The 17,290-nt window shown below is 27.5% G+C and overlaps 3 protein-coding genes across 4 annotated transcripts; 2 read left to right on the top strand and 1 right to left on the bottom strand.

Moving 5' to 3' along the window:
* Positions 1-1,007, top strand: LOC115700658 (uncharacterized). The gene is made up of 3 exons (XM_030628277.2): positions 1-400; positions 486-538; positions 685-1,007. Exons 1-3 carry the CDS (start codon positions 334-336, stop codon positions 808-810), a joined length of 246 nt encoding a protein of 81 aa, XP_030484137.2. The 5' UTR covers positions 1-333; the 3' UTR covers positions 811-1,007.
* Positions 1,008-6,688: 5,681 nt separating this feature from the next.
* Positions 6,689-7,727, top strand: LOC115698746 (probable calcium-binding protein CML46). Its single transcript, XM_030625910.2, has one exon. It carries the CDS (start codon positions 6,989-6,991, stop codon positions 7,595-7,597), a length of 609 nt encoding a protein of 202 aa, XP_030481770.2. The 5' UTR covers positions 6,689-6,988; the 3' UTR covers positions 7,598-7,727.
* Positions 7,728-12,267: 4,540 nt separating this feature from the next.
* On the bottom strand, positions 12,268-14,335 carry LOC115700488 (expansin-A10). 2 transcript variants are annotated; one of them, XM_030628031.2, is made up of 4 exons: positions 14,098-14,335; positions 13,854-14,007; positions 13,487-13,775; positions 12,268-12,864 (listed from the first exon to the last, which is right to left on the bottom strand). In XM_030628031.2, the coding sequence occupies exons 2-4, from the start codon at positions 13,990-13,992 to the stop codon at positions 12,555-12,557; spliced, it is 738 nt and encodes a 245-aa protein (XP_030483891.2). In that variant the 5' UTR covers positions 13,993-14,007; positions 14,098-14,335; the 3' UTR covers positions 12,268-12,554. The 2 variants fall into 2 exon arrangements, with proteins under 2 accessions (XP_030483891.2, XP_060958210.1); XM_061102227.1 differs by lacking the exon at positions 14,098-14,335 and having other exon boundaries at positions 13,854-14,039.
* Between the last annotated feature and the right edge of the window lie 2,955 nt (positions 14,336-17,290).

Below are 17,290 nucleotides of genomic sequence, written 5' to 3' on the forward strand. Positions count from 1 at the left end.
TTATTATTATATTTAATTAACATACAAAAATAAATGCTCTTCTCTTCTCTCCTCATTTCATAACTGTACAAAATTAAATCGTGTATATACATTTACACATGTAATGTATATCATCATCTTTATCTTCCACTATTTTCGCTTTTAAAGCGTTTTATTGGATCTCAAACTTTTCAAAACGGTTTCTACACTACACACCATTATTATTATTATTATTATTTACATTACAGTGAGCAGTACATGTATATATATATATAAACTTACAGAGAGAGAGAAAGAGAGCCCCATATTCAATATTGTGAGAGTAACCCTTTTCTCAGAATCCTAAAACAGATAATGGGTCGAGCTTGTTTTCCAACGATTCTCCTTGTTTCTTTCTTAATTCTCCTCTTTTTCTCTCAAGGTACTATTCTCTTCTATTCTCATTTCTCTCTCTCTCTATATTTTTTTTATATATATTTCTGACATTTTTTTTTTTGTTGTTGAAGGATTTGGGAGGAGTCTGAAAAATGAAGAATTTTCTGTAGAAGTAGTTGTAAAGGTGGGCCCAAACCCAATTCTGTGTTTTTTGTTATGTATATATTTTTTCTATATCCCAATTTCCCATTATATAAAAATTAAGTCCTTTGATTTTATGTTAAACTTGTTTGGTGTTTGGTTATGTGTTTTTTTTTTTGTTTTGTTTAGGAGGAAAGTGTTGGTGGTGATGAAAGTGTTAAAGGGAGGAAAATGATTGAAACAATGGATTATGATGAGCCAGAGCCAAACACCAACCCAAGAGGTGGGTTTTTCTACAGCCCACCACCCAACTGATCATCCTTCTCACCAATTTTCATAACAAAATTCTCATAAAATTAAATAAATAATAATTATGTATTTGCTTCTCTCTATATACATATCTTTATTAGTGTTTTGATATATTATGCAGATTTACAGAGTTTTTTTTTTCTTGTGGAAGTGTAAAATATATATTTTATGAATAATGATGATGAGTCTTCTGTGTTGTTCTATTTTGTTTAAGCATTGTTACAGGTGTCTACCACTGTATTTTAAGGTGATATTTAAGTTTAACTCAATATTAAATTGCACTGATAAAAATATTACACTTAATAAAAGGATTAGTTACCATAAGTGCTCTTTATTAACATTTATCATTTTGTTTTTTTTTTCCTATCACATACCTTTAGTTGAATTTAAGCTTAATTCATGTATTTATTTAATTTAGAGGGGTATAGCTAATGAAATAAAATAAAAAAGAAATAATTTTTAATTAAGTAGCTATGGAATAGAATGAAATTTAGGCTTACTTGAAGTAATTATTTAATTTGTTTGATCTTAAAATCACAATTTGAGACCAATACAAACTTGAATTCTATTAATCATTTTCTCCACCAAACACTCACACTCACAATCGGTTTTGGAGATTTTTTATAATAAATTTTTATGGGAAGGTATTTAAAAGGAAGATCACTCATCTGAAAACCAGATAAATCCACAATTCTATCTAAAGTTAAAGAGTGCATGCATACCTGCCCCATACACTGTAAATTTGAAACCTTGATGAAAATGAAAGTGATGATCAGCCTCTTTAATTTAGTAACATTGATCATGATACTCGCAAAATACTCCATTAATTCCTCGCCTTTTCTTAGGCCATGCTTTGGCTTGAGATAACCATTGATGCTGCCACCATTGATGTAGAAAGAAAATCTTGGAGTCGTGACACAAATAATCCAGTATAAGATTAACAAAATTGGGTGGGAAATTTATTAAGGCAGTGAGCATCTCATAAAGAAACTCCCAATCAAAAGTATCATGATAAGTCCTTTGAAGGTCTATTTTAAACATACAAGCTGATTTTGCATGTTGGGCTAATGACCTTGTTTTCACAAAGTTTCAGAAATAATTTCCCGAAAGAATTTCGCTTACAAATTATTTTAGTTTCAATTTATTATTGCAACAAACAATGTGTCCATATATAGTCACGCAGAGGTTCAAAAAAGAAGTATTATTTTTAAAAGCTTTTTCATCCGAAATTGAATAAAGAGCCTCTTTTACATGAGAGAGGGCATATTAAAGAAGCCTTAATTGGCTATATATATATTTCGGAGAAATTCATGCATGCATCAAAATTAATAAAAGACCTTTTTCTTTCTTTTTACATATCCTCTCTCTTCTTTTTATGATACATATATATGTATTTTATTATATATTTTTTTTATGTTGGTTTTGCTATACTTAAATAAACGAAACTGAAATATCTATATATATAAACTTGTTTATTATGAAATAAAAATTAACAGTAATATATGTATTAATTTACATGAATATCTATAAATATATAGGTAATTATCTTATCCTGAGAATCAAGTATATGAAGAACACAAATGATCATGCATGTCCGAATAGTATACAACTCAATTCATGAGTAGAACTGAAAACTACTCATCACACAGATATCATCAGATCATAATAATTATTTCATCAACACCTACCAATAGCATCGTTACAAATAAATCACTTACATTTTTTTTGTGGAGCATTGCTGGTGATGTATTACAATTAGTTAGTAATATTTCTTTAAATTATTTTTTAAATTATATGAGACCAATATTTAATTACACTAATAGCAGTATGATAATGAGTCATATAATCTCTTTTAGCAATTTTTTCTTTTTTTTTTACTAATTTCTATTTCTAACACAAATTGACTGAGCTTTTTCTCCCTTTCCAATGTTTTTTCTACCATAATTCACTGACCCAAAATTTGGAAGATAAGCTGGCCTCAAATTCTCCCACTCCCACACTATCCTAGGCGTTAGTATATTTAGATGAGTAAGAAAAATTTTAAAAGTTTTTTAATTAATGTTAGAAAATAAAGTATTTTTGGGCCTTCATTTGAAAAAAAAATGAGGAAATTACACTCCATACCCTTTTTATATTGTCTTATTTTATTTTTACCCTCTTTTTTAAAGTCTATCATTTTTATCTTTTTTTTAAAACATTCTAAGTTCAAGATACTTTCCATGTGATTCTCTTATGTCAGGGTATTTTGGGTACAATACATATAAAAAGAGGTATGTTTCAAATAAATATAAAATTAAAGGTAAATTTGATTAATTGATTAATAAAAGAGGCATTTTTCAACTTACCCCAAAAAAAATTGCATTTCTTAAAATCAATAAAAAAATATATTATTTTAAAAGAAAAAAAATATTTTGGGCCTAGGCTAGGTGGTAATAACATTATATATATAAGATAGGGATTATTTAAAAATACACAAAAACGACAAAAAAATTACAAAAATATGATTTTACGGAATTTTAAACATTTTTATAATTTTTTTGATTTTATTTACAGAAAATACAGTATTTTTATGTTGTACTCATGTTAATTTGTTGTTAATTTTTTGTTATCTGTATATTATTCTTTATTGTTATTTTCTTGTTACTTTTATGTAGTTTTTTTTTGTTGTTTTTATGGAAAATCAGAGATATGTAAAAAAAATAAATTACATGTAAAAATGTATTTTTTTTTTAAAAAATAATATATTGTGTAATTATCCCTATAAAATAAGTGGAAAATACAAGTTTTATGGATTTTTATAATTTTTGTGCAAAAATATAACTTTTTTCAAAATAGTTATTTTATCGGAAAAATGGAAGAAAAAGTCAAAAAAAATATGATACAATTAGATAAGGGTAACTAGGTCTTCTTAGAGTAATTAACCATAGGGTCTTATATTATTTTCTCCATATTTTTTTTAACTTTTCATTTTAATTTTTCCATAAAATTATTTTTTTTAAAAAAAAGAATTATATATTGAGAAATTTACTTGGTTATACTAACTTTTGCCATTTTTTTTTTTACAAAAATACTATCAGGCGGATTTTTTTACTTTTTTACTGTATTTTTTTATAAGTTTCATACTGCAGTATACTGTGTTAAGTTTCACTGGTGTTCTACTGGTACTTTTTAGTTGTTCTACTGTTATTTTGAGTTGTTCTGTTTTGTGTTTTACTGGTGTTTTATAAAAACACAATATTTTTGAAAACTTTTCCGTGTGACAATATTTTTGTAAAAGTTAACTCAAATTCCAGTATTTTTGTAAGTTTCCCTTCTATATATTTCAAACTTATACCTTAAAAACAATAAAAATGAAGATCCCCCAAATAAAAAAACAATGGTAATATTGTAGCCCATACAAAGCAATGCTCTCCACAACTCCATAAGCCCGGTCCAAGGTCGTGTTTATTTTTTCTAAAAAGTACCATATTTAAAATTTTATTACTATATATAATTAAGAAATATACTTATTTTCTTAAAAAAGAAAAATACCTAATTTTCTTTTAAGAAATGTGTTATTCTATAAAATAGTACAGGGGCTTATTAATAATTTTTAAAGATTGTGAACCACTATAAATATATAATTGTGATGCTACTCTCTGATATGAAATGAGTAAATAGAACTTTGGTTCAATTGGAGTTCGAACAGTGTATTTTGGAGATTTGTCCTGTCTCGAAGAGGACTATTACCTAACAAAATGCTATATTTTAGATTTATTAAAAACCTAATGATTTTTTGTAACTGCCATATTTAAATTTTTTTACCACTATATACCAAAAAATTATAATATCTTTTCTTGAAAAAAGTAATTAGAATTTTTGGTCTAAGGTCCGAATTGGCTTGGGCTGGCCTTGTTATATACGACTTGAAATTGGGCTACATTTTGGAATAAGTTGAAAAATGTTTTTTTTTGTATCCATTAATCAAAAATACTCTCATATTAATTTTTTTTATTAAAATATACCTACTTTTTTAAGTAGATTAACTAATATACCCTCACTATCTACTTAAGTCTAGCATATAATTTACATAACCTAAGAGGTTTAATGGGACATCATCCATAAAAGTGGGTATATCTAAAAAATATAAAAATAAAGGTAAAAATTAAAACAAGTAATATAAAATGGGTATACAGTGTAATTTCCTCCTACCTACATTTTTATGACATTATTTTAGCAATTTGTAAATGGGTGCTAAACCTATTTAGCTTAATTTTTGAGAATTCCTAAATGTCAAAAGGATGCATCGACACACTCTTTTCGACATTTATAGATTTATTTTTTATTCTTTTATAGTTGTGTACGTTATAATTATTTAATTTTTTTTTGTAAAATTTAAAGAAAATTTAACACAATAAAAATAAAGTTTAAACAATTTATTATACGCGTGATTATTTTCTTAAATACCTTTCATCCTTTTGAGGTTTTATTATGACCATTTCGTTTCTTTTTCTATATTTCTGAAAAAGAAAACCCCTTCTCACATTATCCTTCAGCACAACGTCTTACCACACCAAAACACAACATATATTTACACCAAAAGTGTTTTGGTTTGGTTTTTTTTTTTTTATGTATTTTATAGTAGTAAAAATTTAAAATATGGTATTTTGAAATAATTAGGTCTTTTTCTAAATAAATTATAAAATAAAGTATTTTTAAAAAACAAATTAAGCCTTTCAAATTCATTGTCTAACATTCTGTAATTGCAATACAGGACCTCCAAATATTAAGGAGCTTGAGCCATTGCACGAGACTCCATTTTAAAAGACTGAAATTCCACTTAAGTGTATACATCCGAGCAAGTCCTTTCCATTTTGAATTCTAAGTTGTTAGTTGTTTCTTACCCCAACTAAAAGAAATATCCCTCCCATCATTTTGCCCTTCTCATACGTTTGATCACTTATGTTGTTGTGTCTTCCGTAAGTAGAACGAAAACAAAAAAACAGAAGACAAAAATATCAAATCCAATAAAATAGAGAAGAAAAGAGAAAACCAAATCCAAATTCCACAGGACTTTCATTTACAACTTCCTTGTCATTTCATGTTAGGTTTAATTTAGTTGTCAAGGAAATTAGGTAACCACATAATTGACTTACTCATAATAATAATAATTATATGATTCACACACTCTTCATACACTTCATTTAATGGACTATATTAAAGAAATAACAACCAAAAACACCATACAAATACAATCCCACTTTCATGGAAACTACAATGGAAATTGATCCCCTACTACTATTCGGCCGCCCACTATTATTCTCTCAATATATATATTCAAAGCAACTTCAAAAGTTTCTATTTAAAATATTAATAATAAGAGTAATTTATGATGTAAATACTTAAATTTTTATTGTAATTGTAGATAAATATCTTATCTAAATTTATTTTTTTTACGGTAATAATATTTAGATTATATTTCTGAAACTTACTTAACTACCTGACAATTACGTATCAAGTTATTATTCACGTGTATTTTTTTATTGATAGATTTAAATTAATTTTTAAATAAAAAAATATAAATTTAATGACTTGAACTAATCATATGCCATTTATTTGACAATTAAAGGTAAGTATTTATAGAAATTTTAAAAATATAACTTAATTATTATTACTATTAAAAATTAAATTTAAATATTTATAGCATAAATTATTTTAATAAAATAAGAATAATAAATAATTTCAATGGATTAACTTGTCAAACCATCGAAACGGCATACTCGTGGCAAATCCAAACAAACAAGACAAAAAAAAGTGTCCCCAAAATAATATATATTTTCTCTTGAAAGAGACACTTGTTTTTTCATTTGATATAATAATATTTTGGGGCTAATTCTCTTTGAGGAAATACACAAGAAATTTCCTTCTCTTCTTAGACCTTTCCTCCCAAACCACCAAGTCTTTCAAAGCTGACCATTTTTTTTTATTCCTTAACACTTCAATAATCTCATAAAAACAGCCTATATATACACAAATTTCCCACCTTTCATGTTCATCAACCAACTGTACTAATAAAATTACAATATTTTAGATTTTCTACATAGATTTTTGTGTTTTACCACCTCTTTTTTCAGGTCCTTTGGGAAACATTTTGATCACTAAAAAATAGGTAACACTGGTTTCTAACTTATACAACTCTATTACAATGGAAAAGACAACAACAACAATATCATCATCATCAAATGTAAATACTCAATATTTTCCAATTTTTGCTCTTGTTCAATTTTTCTTGATGTTAATCCCTGATTGGGAACAAATTATATCTGATGTTTTGCCAAGATTGAAGTCTCTTTTTGAGTCAAAATCTTGTCTTGAAAACTCCAAATCTCGGGTTGAAGAAAACTTCAACCCCGAGTTGGATCATGATGAGCCTAAGCTCCTCACTCTCGCGGAAAAGGGTGATGAGAAATTGAACAGAGAAGATTTGGAGACGGTGATGGAGAGTTTGGGACTTGTTTGTAGCCCCGAGAGTGAGGAGCTTAAGAACTCTTTCGGCTCTGATGAGCTTTCGGGGTTGTTTGAAGATGAAGAGCCTAGTTTGGAGGAAATTAAACAAGCTTTTGATGTGTTTGATCAAAACAAAGATGGTTTCATTGATGCCATGGAATTGAAGAGAGTGCTCTGCATATTGGGATTGAAGGAAGGTTCTGAGATTGATAACTGCAACAAAATGATTAAGTCTTGTGATGCAAATAGAGATGGGAAAATAGATTTCAATGAGTTCATCAAGTTTATGGAAAATATTTTTTGCTAGATGTTTCCTCATTGAACATAATATTTAATAAACTTTTAAATCCATGAGTTGGTTAATTATGAACTACTTAAATTGACATCTAATGACTGTACTTAACTTTTATTTATTCATCAATCAGTTTTTTTTATTAGTTGATTGTATTATTATTATTATTAATATTAATGCAATTTATTTATAAATTATTAACCACTACAGTACTACACATATACTTCTTTAAATGAGATTTCGGTAGACCCCAATCTGTTTTAGCATTAAGGAGTTTTTTTTTTTTTTTTTTTTTTTTTTTTTTTACATGATGGTGTACCTTATAATTATTTAGAATTATCTAAGATTTAAATATTTTGTTATACGCACAACTATTTTTTATACATTTGATAAATAATTGTTTAAACTTTATTTTCAGCACTGTAAATTATTCGGAACTTTTTTAAAATTTACACATGATCTTATGAATAGCTACATCATAAATAATTTTGAAAAATAAAATAGAGTAAATCATTTTTTTGGATGAGTAAACGAAGGATTTAGCATAACATCCTTGTTGTACTACATAAATTTTCATTATATATATGTATATACATTTTGGTGCTCATTTTCTGAGATATTAATGTAAATCATATATATACAGTTGAGAATTCTAAGTCATGTATTTCTTTTGATCAATTGTACTAACTTTATATTAGAGGATCCTAGCTAACATTTCAGATCATAAAATTCAAGCCTAGTTGTTGTGGAATTGATCAATCAGTTTAAAGAGTAATTGAAACTTTCAGTTGACTGTTACAGAATAAATATATATATCTTATATATAATCCTCTTGAAATTTCATTGATAATTGATTGAGTTTAGTTGAGTTGAGGCTCTATGTTGGACTGTTGACTAAACTAAAGTCTTTGCTTAAGTTTTAGAATCACATTGTACGTAGGATTTAATTAATTACAAATGAAAAACTAGTCAAGAGTCTTTAACTCATACACAACTAGTAATAGTATAGTATTTGGTATACATCTTGACATGTTAATATGAGACTAGTTAGTTGGGCTGACTCTTAAAATATACCGGGACCAATTAGATTTTTAAATTTTTGGAATCTACTCTCAAAAAAGTATTATAAGATTTGAACTCATTACCTTCGATAATATATCATATATCTCAACTAAATTATGAATATTTATTTCTCACATTTAGGGCCAGTCCAAGTAGTTTGCCGGCCTTGGGCAAAAAAATTAAAATTAAGCATTTTATTTTAAAAAAATTATCAATCAATATTTTATAAATTTAGTTTTTGAAAGAAAAAGAAAATTTCATTAATTCTATAATAGATAAGAATTTTAGAATCACATATATTGAGATTACATTTATTATAATTTTAGTAAATGCCTTTGATATTATGAATATTTATCATTATAAAAAAATAATTATATTATATATATATTTATTTATATATAAGTCTTATGCAATGATCTAAATTGCTCATATCTTAGAATTTTCATTTGGAACACATAATTAAGATTTTAGAAATGAAAATTTTCATTATTAATTAAAATGATATCAAATTTGATCATATAGATTTAAATTTTGACGGTAAAACCTCTTGAATTGGTATCAAATTTATTAAGGTATTTAAGGTGTTATCCATTTAATTGTCACTATAGGTTACTTATGTATATATTCTAATACACATGACATGTTTATATTACTACACCTAATATTATTATTTGAAAATTATTTTTAAAATTTATTTGAAAATTATTTTTAAAATTCATTTTAAAATTAGATACAATTATAAAAATAATAAAAAAAATATTTTGAAAAAATAAAAAAATATTATAAATTTTAAAATAATTTTTATATTTTTTTAAATAATAATATTAAGTGTACCAATATAAATTTGACACATGTACAAAAGTGTACAAATTAATAAGCTGTCTATATTGACAGTTAACTGTGAAAAATAAATGATACCTTAAATTTGTTAGCAGTTCAATAGTTTTAAGGATTTTATTGTCAAAATTTAAGTTTAGAAAGTTAAGTGTAAGTAGAGTGATAGTTAAGTGTAAAATGTTTACCCCTGAGCACTATACAACTCATCAAACCATTCTTTGAATTGTGCTCTTTGGCATATTTTTTTTAAATTAAGAATTTTATATTCTCAGGGATATTTTTTGAAGAATATTTAAAAAGAAAAATGTGTGCCTAAATGTGGGAAGCACAGCAGAGCGGGCATAGTGTAGCATGGGCTAATAAATGTTATCTGAAAATAATCCAAATGCAGATAATATATGAAATGGATCGATCAACACATGACCCAAAAACATATCCACATTATACGTACGTGCATCCAGCATAGCCCAAGGCCCCATCAAAAAACTATATTGAATAGATAATATTCCCTGCTGATCTCCTACGTCTCTCAAAATATTAATTCATATAATTATAACATTACAAAATGAATAATAATAGCTATAATAACTGGCTGTAACCATATAAATATATCTGGTTCATTCATTTGTATGGTGTATAGACATAAAATATCATCTTCTTCAAATCCATATATATATATATATATATATATGTATATGTAATTAGGCCCGGAAATCAATGCCATGAACGCGCAAACTCTACCTCTTCTTCTGTAGTCTCTACAATATATATTGCAAAACAGCTAATCATCATGAATTTCGCTGCTACCTCTATTATATCACATTTTTGACATCATAAATATACTTTATTCCTATCAATTATTGATGAATATTGTCCCACGTGGATTAAATGTAAAAGTATTGAGCCATATATATATATATATATATAAGAACATGAGTTACTCCACTCATTGTCAATTGGTTTCAAGATAGAACCTCATGATTCTCAACATAGTATCAAAGTCATATTCTTAGCGGGTGTACCTAGCCATATATAAGAACATGAGCTACTCCACTCATTGTGAATTGGTTTTGAGATGGAACCCCATAATTCTCAACACCAATTTATTTTTTTTTTATAGAAAAAAAAACATACAAAGCAAACTCATATTACCATATAAAATTTTAGAAATTTAAAATAATTTACAAGATAAAGCAGTGTTTAAAATTACGTGTGTAACTGATTATTTAAATTTTATTTTCGGTATGTTAATTTTTTTCAAATATTTCTTAAACGTACACAAACAAGACCCATATGAAGAAATTAATTAGACATAAAAATTCTTCGGGATAATGCATAATTAAATTAACAAATAGAAAATGCATTGATTTGTATCCGTTTAATAGGGTGCACCAGTTTTCCTAAATATATATTATTACGATCGATATACTCCAAAGTCCAAAGGTTTTTTTTTCTTTTTTCTTTTTTGGGGGTTATATGTTAGCTAATAGCCTAATACTTATACTTAATCTCTGGGTCCTCTGCTACTTAATTTGGAAATTCAGGCATATATTATTATCAGTAGACTAGTAATTTGTTCACACAAAAGAATAAGATGATTCATAATAAAGAAAGAAAAATATAAAATCTTAATTATTCATTATTTCGTGCAATTAATTATCTTGCACTTAATTTAATTTTGAATGAGAATAGCATACATATTAATTGTCCCCTATATTCTATAAATATAGCTAGTTACATTACATGTATATAGCAAATTAATTAACTCTCATACATAATTATACATACAAATATTTATATATGTATGGCATTTTCTGTCGGTACAACAATTTTAATTTCTATATATTAGAAAAATACATTGTAATTAATTAAACGAGTACATACTTTTAAATCTTAAACTCTTTTCTTAGCTTGGCCTAAAAATTTCATTTTCTTGCATATTAATATATTAATTATGTATAAATAAGGCACTAAATTAATTTGTTAAGATCACTTGGAAGATGCTGGATTCAGTACTCTTCTAAGGAATGTGACAATACGTAAATATATATCACTATCATAATCAGTAGTACTATTATGTAGGTCCTCTCTATATGCTCACAATTTTTTTCATTTTACAATTATTAATTTCGTCGGCAGCCTATATATACATGTGTGTATATATATATATTTATATAGTAAAGTACAAAAGATAAATAATTAAGGAAATTTATGTAATACACCCTTTAAGGTATTTTGATAGACCTTATATTTATTTCGGTTTCCAAAATAATATTTTAATTCAAATATATATATTTTTTTTTCATAACCACATAATTATTAAGATCACTTAAGTCAGTAAAGTTGAGTTAGCTTCAATATTTTTTCTAACATAGAATATACTCGATCCACACTTAATTATTAACGTCATCAATCGTGAGAACAATACATATAAAAGGATTTTCCTCTCTTTTTCTTTTATATACTTAGGAAACTAATACATAAATATATCATCACATGTTTTATTCATAGCTTTTATATTTTTATTTTTGATATTAACCATTATCCATTTCCATTACCTCTCATTTACAACAAGTATTGCATATATACGACCCAACAAAAAGTACATTATAAAAGTTTCTAATAGTGTAAAAAGCAGCACTAAATATAATATATATGATCTCCAAAAATACTTAAAACACACAGTTCAAAGATTCCCTGATCAAACAAATAAAAAATAAAACAGTTTAATGATTTCCCCCTTCGATTGTCTGACACTATAATTAAATATATTATAAATACGATCATGAGCTATAACTTTATTATTATATAACTCATGTATTCAATTAAATTACAAAACTTAATAAAACCAACAAAGCAGAGACAAAGGGCTGCTTTTTCAATTCTGCTATACATACATACATAATACATTAATTAATTAATCATAATAAGATAACTCTATACCAAACTCATGAGTATACAGCAAAACAAATATATATAAATATGAACTCTCTCTCTCTCTCTCTCTCTCTCTCTCTCTCTTTCTATATATTGTCTCACATTTTAATTTATGTAATAAAGGTAGGTAGGTAGGCTAGTAACGAAATTGTCTTCCAGTATATGTAACACCAAAAGACCAATTAGGAGGAGCAACGTTGTAAGAGATAAGAGATCGACCATCACTAGCTGTAACAATAAATGACAAGCTTTGCCCGTTAAGATATGAATTGCTCTGCCAATTTTGACCCCAATTTCTCGACATTGGTTGCCATCCACTTCGAGATCCCTTGATAGCCACTGCATGCACGTCACCAGCTCCACCTACGTTCGTTATCAGTACCAAATTGAAGTACGAATGCCCATTTATGCTGAACCTAATCCCTCCTCTTCTTCTACACCGAACCCTGTAATATATATAACAAAATATTTTCATTAATAAAGTCTCACATATGCTACAAATATCTACTACGTACAGCCCTAACAAGTCAATTTGTTTCGAGTTCTTTGACAGTTATAATAATTTTCACATATACTGTACTGGTTCACTCAGTTATGGTAATTTAGATTTGCATCTCTTTACGAGTTAATGAAAATGGTAGTAACAGATGTAATAGAATTGTAACATTAAATATTTTTGTTTCCAAAAATAAAAATAAAGTATTTAAGCGTATAGAATCTGAAACATTAAGTATAATTATGCCGTAATTTATTATGTATATATATACTATACATTATAAAAAAATATTTATTATATTATATATAAAAGGTTAATAAAAACAATGGATCTTTTAATACAAGAGACTTTATGCAAAGACTTTATGCAAAGGCTCAAACTGCCATATGCTTACTAGAAGGAACCTAATTTTATAATGTTGGGTGTAACTTATAACTTTCCTAATAATAATTGAATATAATTGAATAGTAAACAACTTTTATAAATATTTCTTAATAAAAATGTAACTATTGAAACCTCTTCCATATATATATATTCATGTACTGAAAATACTACTAGTAGTTTGGTTGTACCTTCTGTAAACAACAGGTACTATTCCGGCTCTGTACTGTGCAATGCGGAGAAAGACGGGTTGAGCAAGATCGAAGTGGAGGTTGGGAGGGTCGCACCAACCACCGGGTGGACAGAAATTAGTGGCCGTTACCACAATGGTGCCGGGGAGGCACCATTGAGGGTCGTTGGCGCACCTTATTTGGAAACATGCACCGCAACTTAATCCCTCGTTGAATAATGCTGTGCTTAGTGCTGCTGTGTTTGTCCCATACCCTTGGCTGTACAGGTTCCCATACCCGCAAGCCCCGCCTATACAAAACTTATTGGGCTTAATTAATTCAACTTAACAAAACCGAATAATATCACTATTAAAATATGTATACATACCCATTGTGCCCGAAGCATCACCGCCACCGTAGAAAGTGGCATGAGCGTTGGTCCATCCGGCATAGTAGGAGCCTTTGGCTGATGAAATTACTGAGACAAAGCTTATGATGAGGAGATTTATGCCCACTAATAATCCCATTTTTTCCCTTTTTTTCTGCACAGAAAAATAATATACTAATGTTAGTAGTGTTTTTGTGTAAAACTTAATGAATAAGAGAAATTAAGATTTTAGCTAGGAAAGAACCTTGATGAAAGAAGTAGATGATGATGAAGAAAAATTGGAGTTTTTGAAGAGGAATAAATAGAGGGCTCAGAGTGAGTCAACATCACAAGATGTTGACCACTTGATCATATATGTTTATGTATGCTTGTGAAACTTATTGAGCTGTAAATATATAATTTATTTATATGTGTGTAGAGAAACTAGAGATGCATGGACTCTTCTATAGCTTGGGACACTAATTTGTGGAGCTAATTAATGAGGGGTAGTGTCAGTACGTACATATATTTATATATAATATATAGATATATGCAATTATACTTTTCTAGGATTATATATTATTGAAACCGCGTGGATTAATTAGCCTTAATTATGTGAGATTATAAATTTTCTAATTTTACTGTCGGATACATGTAATTACTTATGTGTCGTGTTGGTCTAGTCCATATTTTGAAAAAACTGTATGAGCCGTGTCATGTTGTGCCGAAGCCATGTCATGTTGTGCCGAAGCCATGTCATGTTGTGCCGGCTCATAAAAAGATATAAATTATGTTGTGCTGTATGAAAGTTTTAAAGAGTAAGTTTAGCACGACCTGTAAACATTTTCGGGTCTTAATCGGACTCGTGTCGTGCTTTACTCAAATCGGCCCATTTTTCATAAATGAGTTTGCATGTAATCTTATATAGGTCACAGTCCCACTTTACTTTTTTACTATTTTTTATTTTACAAATAATAAGTTAATCATTAAATTATATGCATTTTTTTTATAATTTTAATTAGTTTTATATCATTTTTTAACAACTATTTACAAATAATCATATAAATTAGAATGATTAAAATTTAAATATTTATCCGTAAATACATATATTATTATTATTATTAAATTATAATGTTGTGTTTTCGGGTTACTATATTTATGCTTATGTGTTTCGGCTTGTCACGTTGTGTTGTGCTTAAATTTATATTTTTTTGTGTCAGATCATACTCGTTTCTCCTGAGCTCATCATGCGAGTTTCATACCGTGTTAAAAGGTTCGGCTCGTATTTAAAGCTCTATATTATACACATTAAAGTGGTACCATCATTAGTTTCTACTAACAATACTCTTATACTGCTAATTATTAGTATATACAAACTGATGAGAAGAAGAACAATATATTTTGGAATGGAAGACAGAATGACTTTATTATTAATTATTACAACAAAATATTTAAGCCTACTCCTGTGGACTACAGAGAGTCATAAATGGCCAAAATTACCAATTACACCAACACGTACACTATTTTCCATATCATATAAGTCCACAAGGACCACAACTACTATTACTAATTTGAAAATTATATACCAATTAATTAATTAATATATAATCATAACAAACAATGTATATGGAATATTAATATGTATATATAAATTCCATGAGGATTGATTTCTATAATTAATATGATAATCGATAGACACCTTTTTTTTTCTCCTGAAGATTTCATGGAACTACTAAATAAAATGAAATACCACTGTGATCTTCACCACATGCAAAAATTTAAAAAAAAAAAAAAAAATCATCGGCAAAATAAATGATTGTTTTCATGACAGTCAGGTCAATTAATTATTAATAATATTTGTTATGTAATAATAATAATCAATAATAGGATTGTCATTAAATGCTACTATTAACTTCTGAGTGGACAATAAAGATAGATAATATGTGCACATGGATTATGTTCCTTCTTTGAAACTCTCTCTAGTACGTAGTAATTAAACAAATAAAATATATGATCATTTTATAAAGTTTACAAAATTAAAATAAAAAAAAAAAAAGTCAAATTCAATCAAGACAAGAGACCACTATTATTTTAAAACAGCAAGATTCCACTTATAGGAGGGTACTGTTTTTCTTCTTTTCGTTTTCTTCATAAATCAATATATCAAAAGTATATATTCAGATTGGTAGCAAAAAAAAAAGTATATATTCAGATTGGTAGCAAAAAAAAAAGTATATATTCAGATAATTATACCATATGTACATATTTATTTCGTCATTTAATTAAGATAATATTTTTGTTTAATTTTTTTTTTTATAATCTGTGACAATCAGTAGTCCCGTGAACCGTAAGGAGAAATACCGGGTAAGCTGTGCAATCCCACACCGCCTGGGAAAGGTCAAGTGGGATGATTCTGAGACTGTGTAGTTATAGGACTACACAGTTGAAGAGGGCTTAAATGGATTCATTGGTACTACCTATATCAACAAGGTGCATCTTGTTTTTCGGTAGCCCATCACAAAAGAATTCCATAGTTAATTAAGCGTGCTTGACCTGAAGCAATTTTAGGATGGGTGACCTCCTGGAAAGTTTTCCCAAGAAGCGTGGGAGTGAGGACAAAGCATGCTGGAACACTCGTGTTGGTCTGTAGGGTCAGTCATCAGTCCATGAAACAGCCAGAGTGACGTACTCGTGTATAAGAGTCATTCATTCCGTGGGTGTAAGGACCCAATGGAGGCTTGAAGCGGGGACGTTACATAATCATCTATATTATAGTTATTTAATATTATATTTTGCAAAATTTTAACAAATTCTAAAATAATTTAACATACTAAAAATAGAGTTCAAACAGTTTATTTTACAGTCATAGATGTATTAAATTTTTCAAAATATTTTAAATAACTATAACATATACAATCAAAGACAGATAATTAAAGAAAATAATAATAGAAATGGAATAAAATAAAATTTTAAATGTATAAAAAAAATTGATAAAAAAATCATTAAATTTTTTCTCTTGTTATATTAGAATAGTTTTTCCTTCTTTTTTAAAATGGAATAGTCATTCTATCAAAATGGTGGAAAGAGCAATCTATTAGAATTTAAAATACATGAACTAAACAAAAGAATGGAATGAAAAATTATTTCCTTTCCATTCCATTCCATTCTATTTCATTACCTCCAACTAAACGCGACCTAAATTATACTTGTTCCTATTGTCTCGTTTAATATATTATTCAAGGAAGAAAAATTATCTCCTTAATTGTCATCTCTGCCCTAATAGGGGCAAGTATCGGCGAGACCCCATCGCCTGCCATAGGTAGAATTTCTATCGATCATTGTTTCTCACACATAAGCTTCTTTAAAATAAGAATAATTATCTTTTTTACCCCCTGTACTTATGACACTATACTATTATGCTCCTTAATCTATTCAGCTTGTTACAAATAGTCCTTGTA

The sequence above is a fragment of the Cannabis sativa genome, chromosome 8 (genome assembly GCF_029168945.1).
Source record: "Cannabis sativa cultivar Pink pepper isolate KNU-18-1 chromosome 8, ASM2916894v1, whole genome shotgun sequence".
Taxonomy (NCBI): Eukaryota; Viridiplantae; Streptophyta; class Magnoliopsida; order Rosales; family Cannabaceae; genus Cannabis; species Cannabis sativa.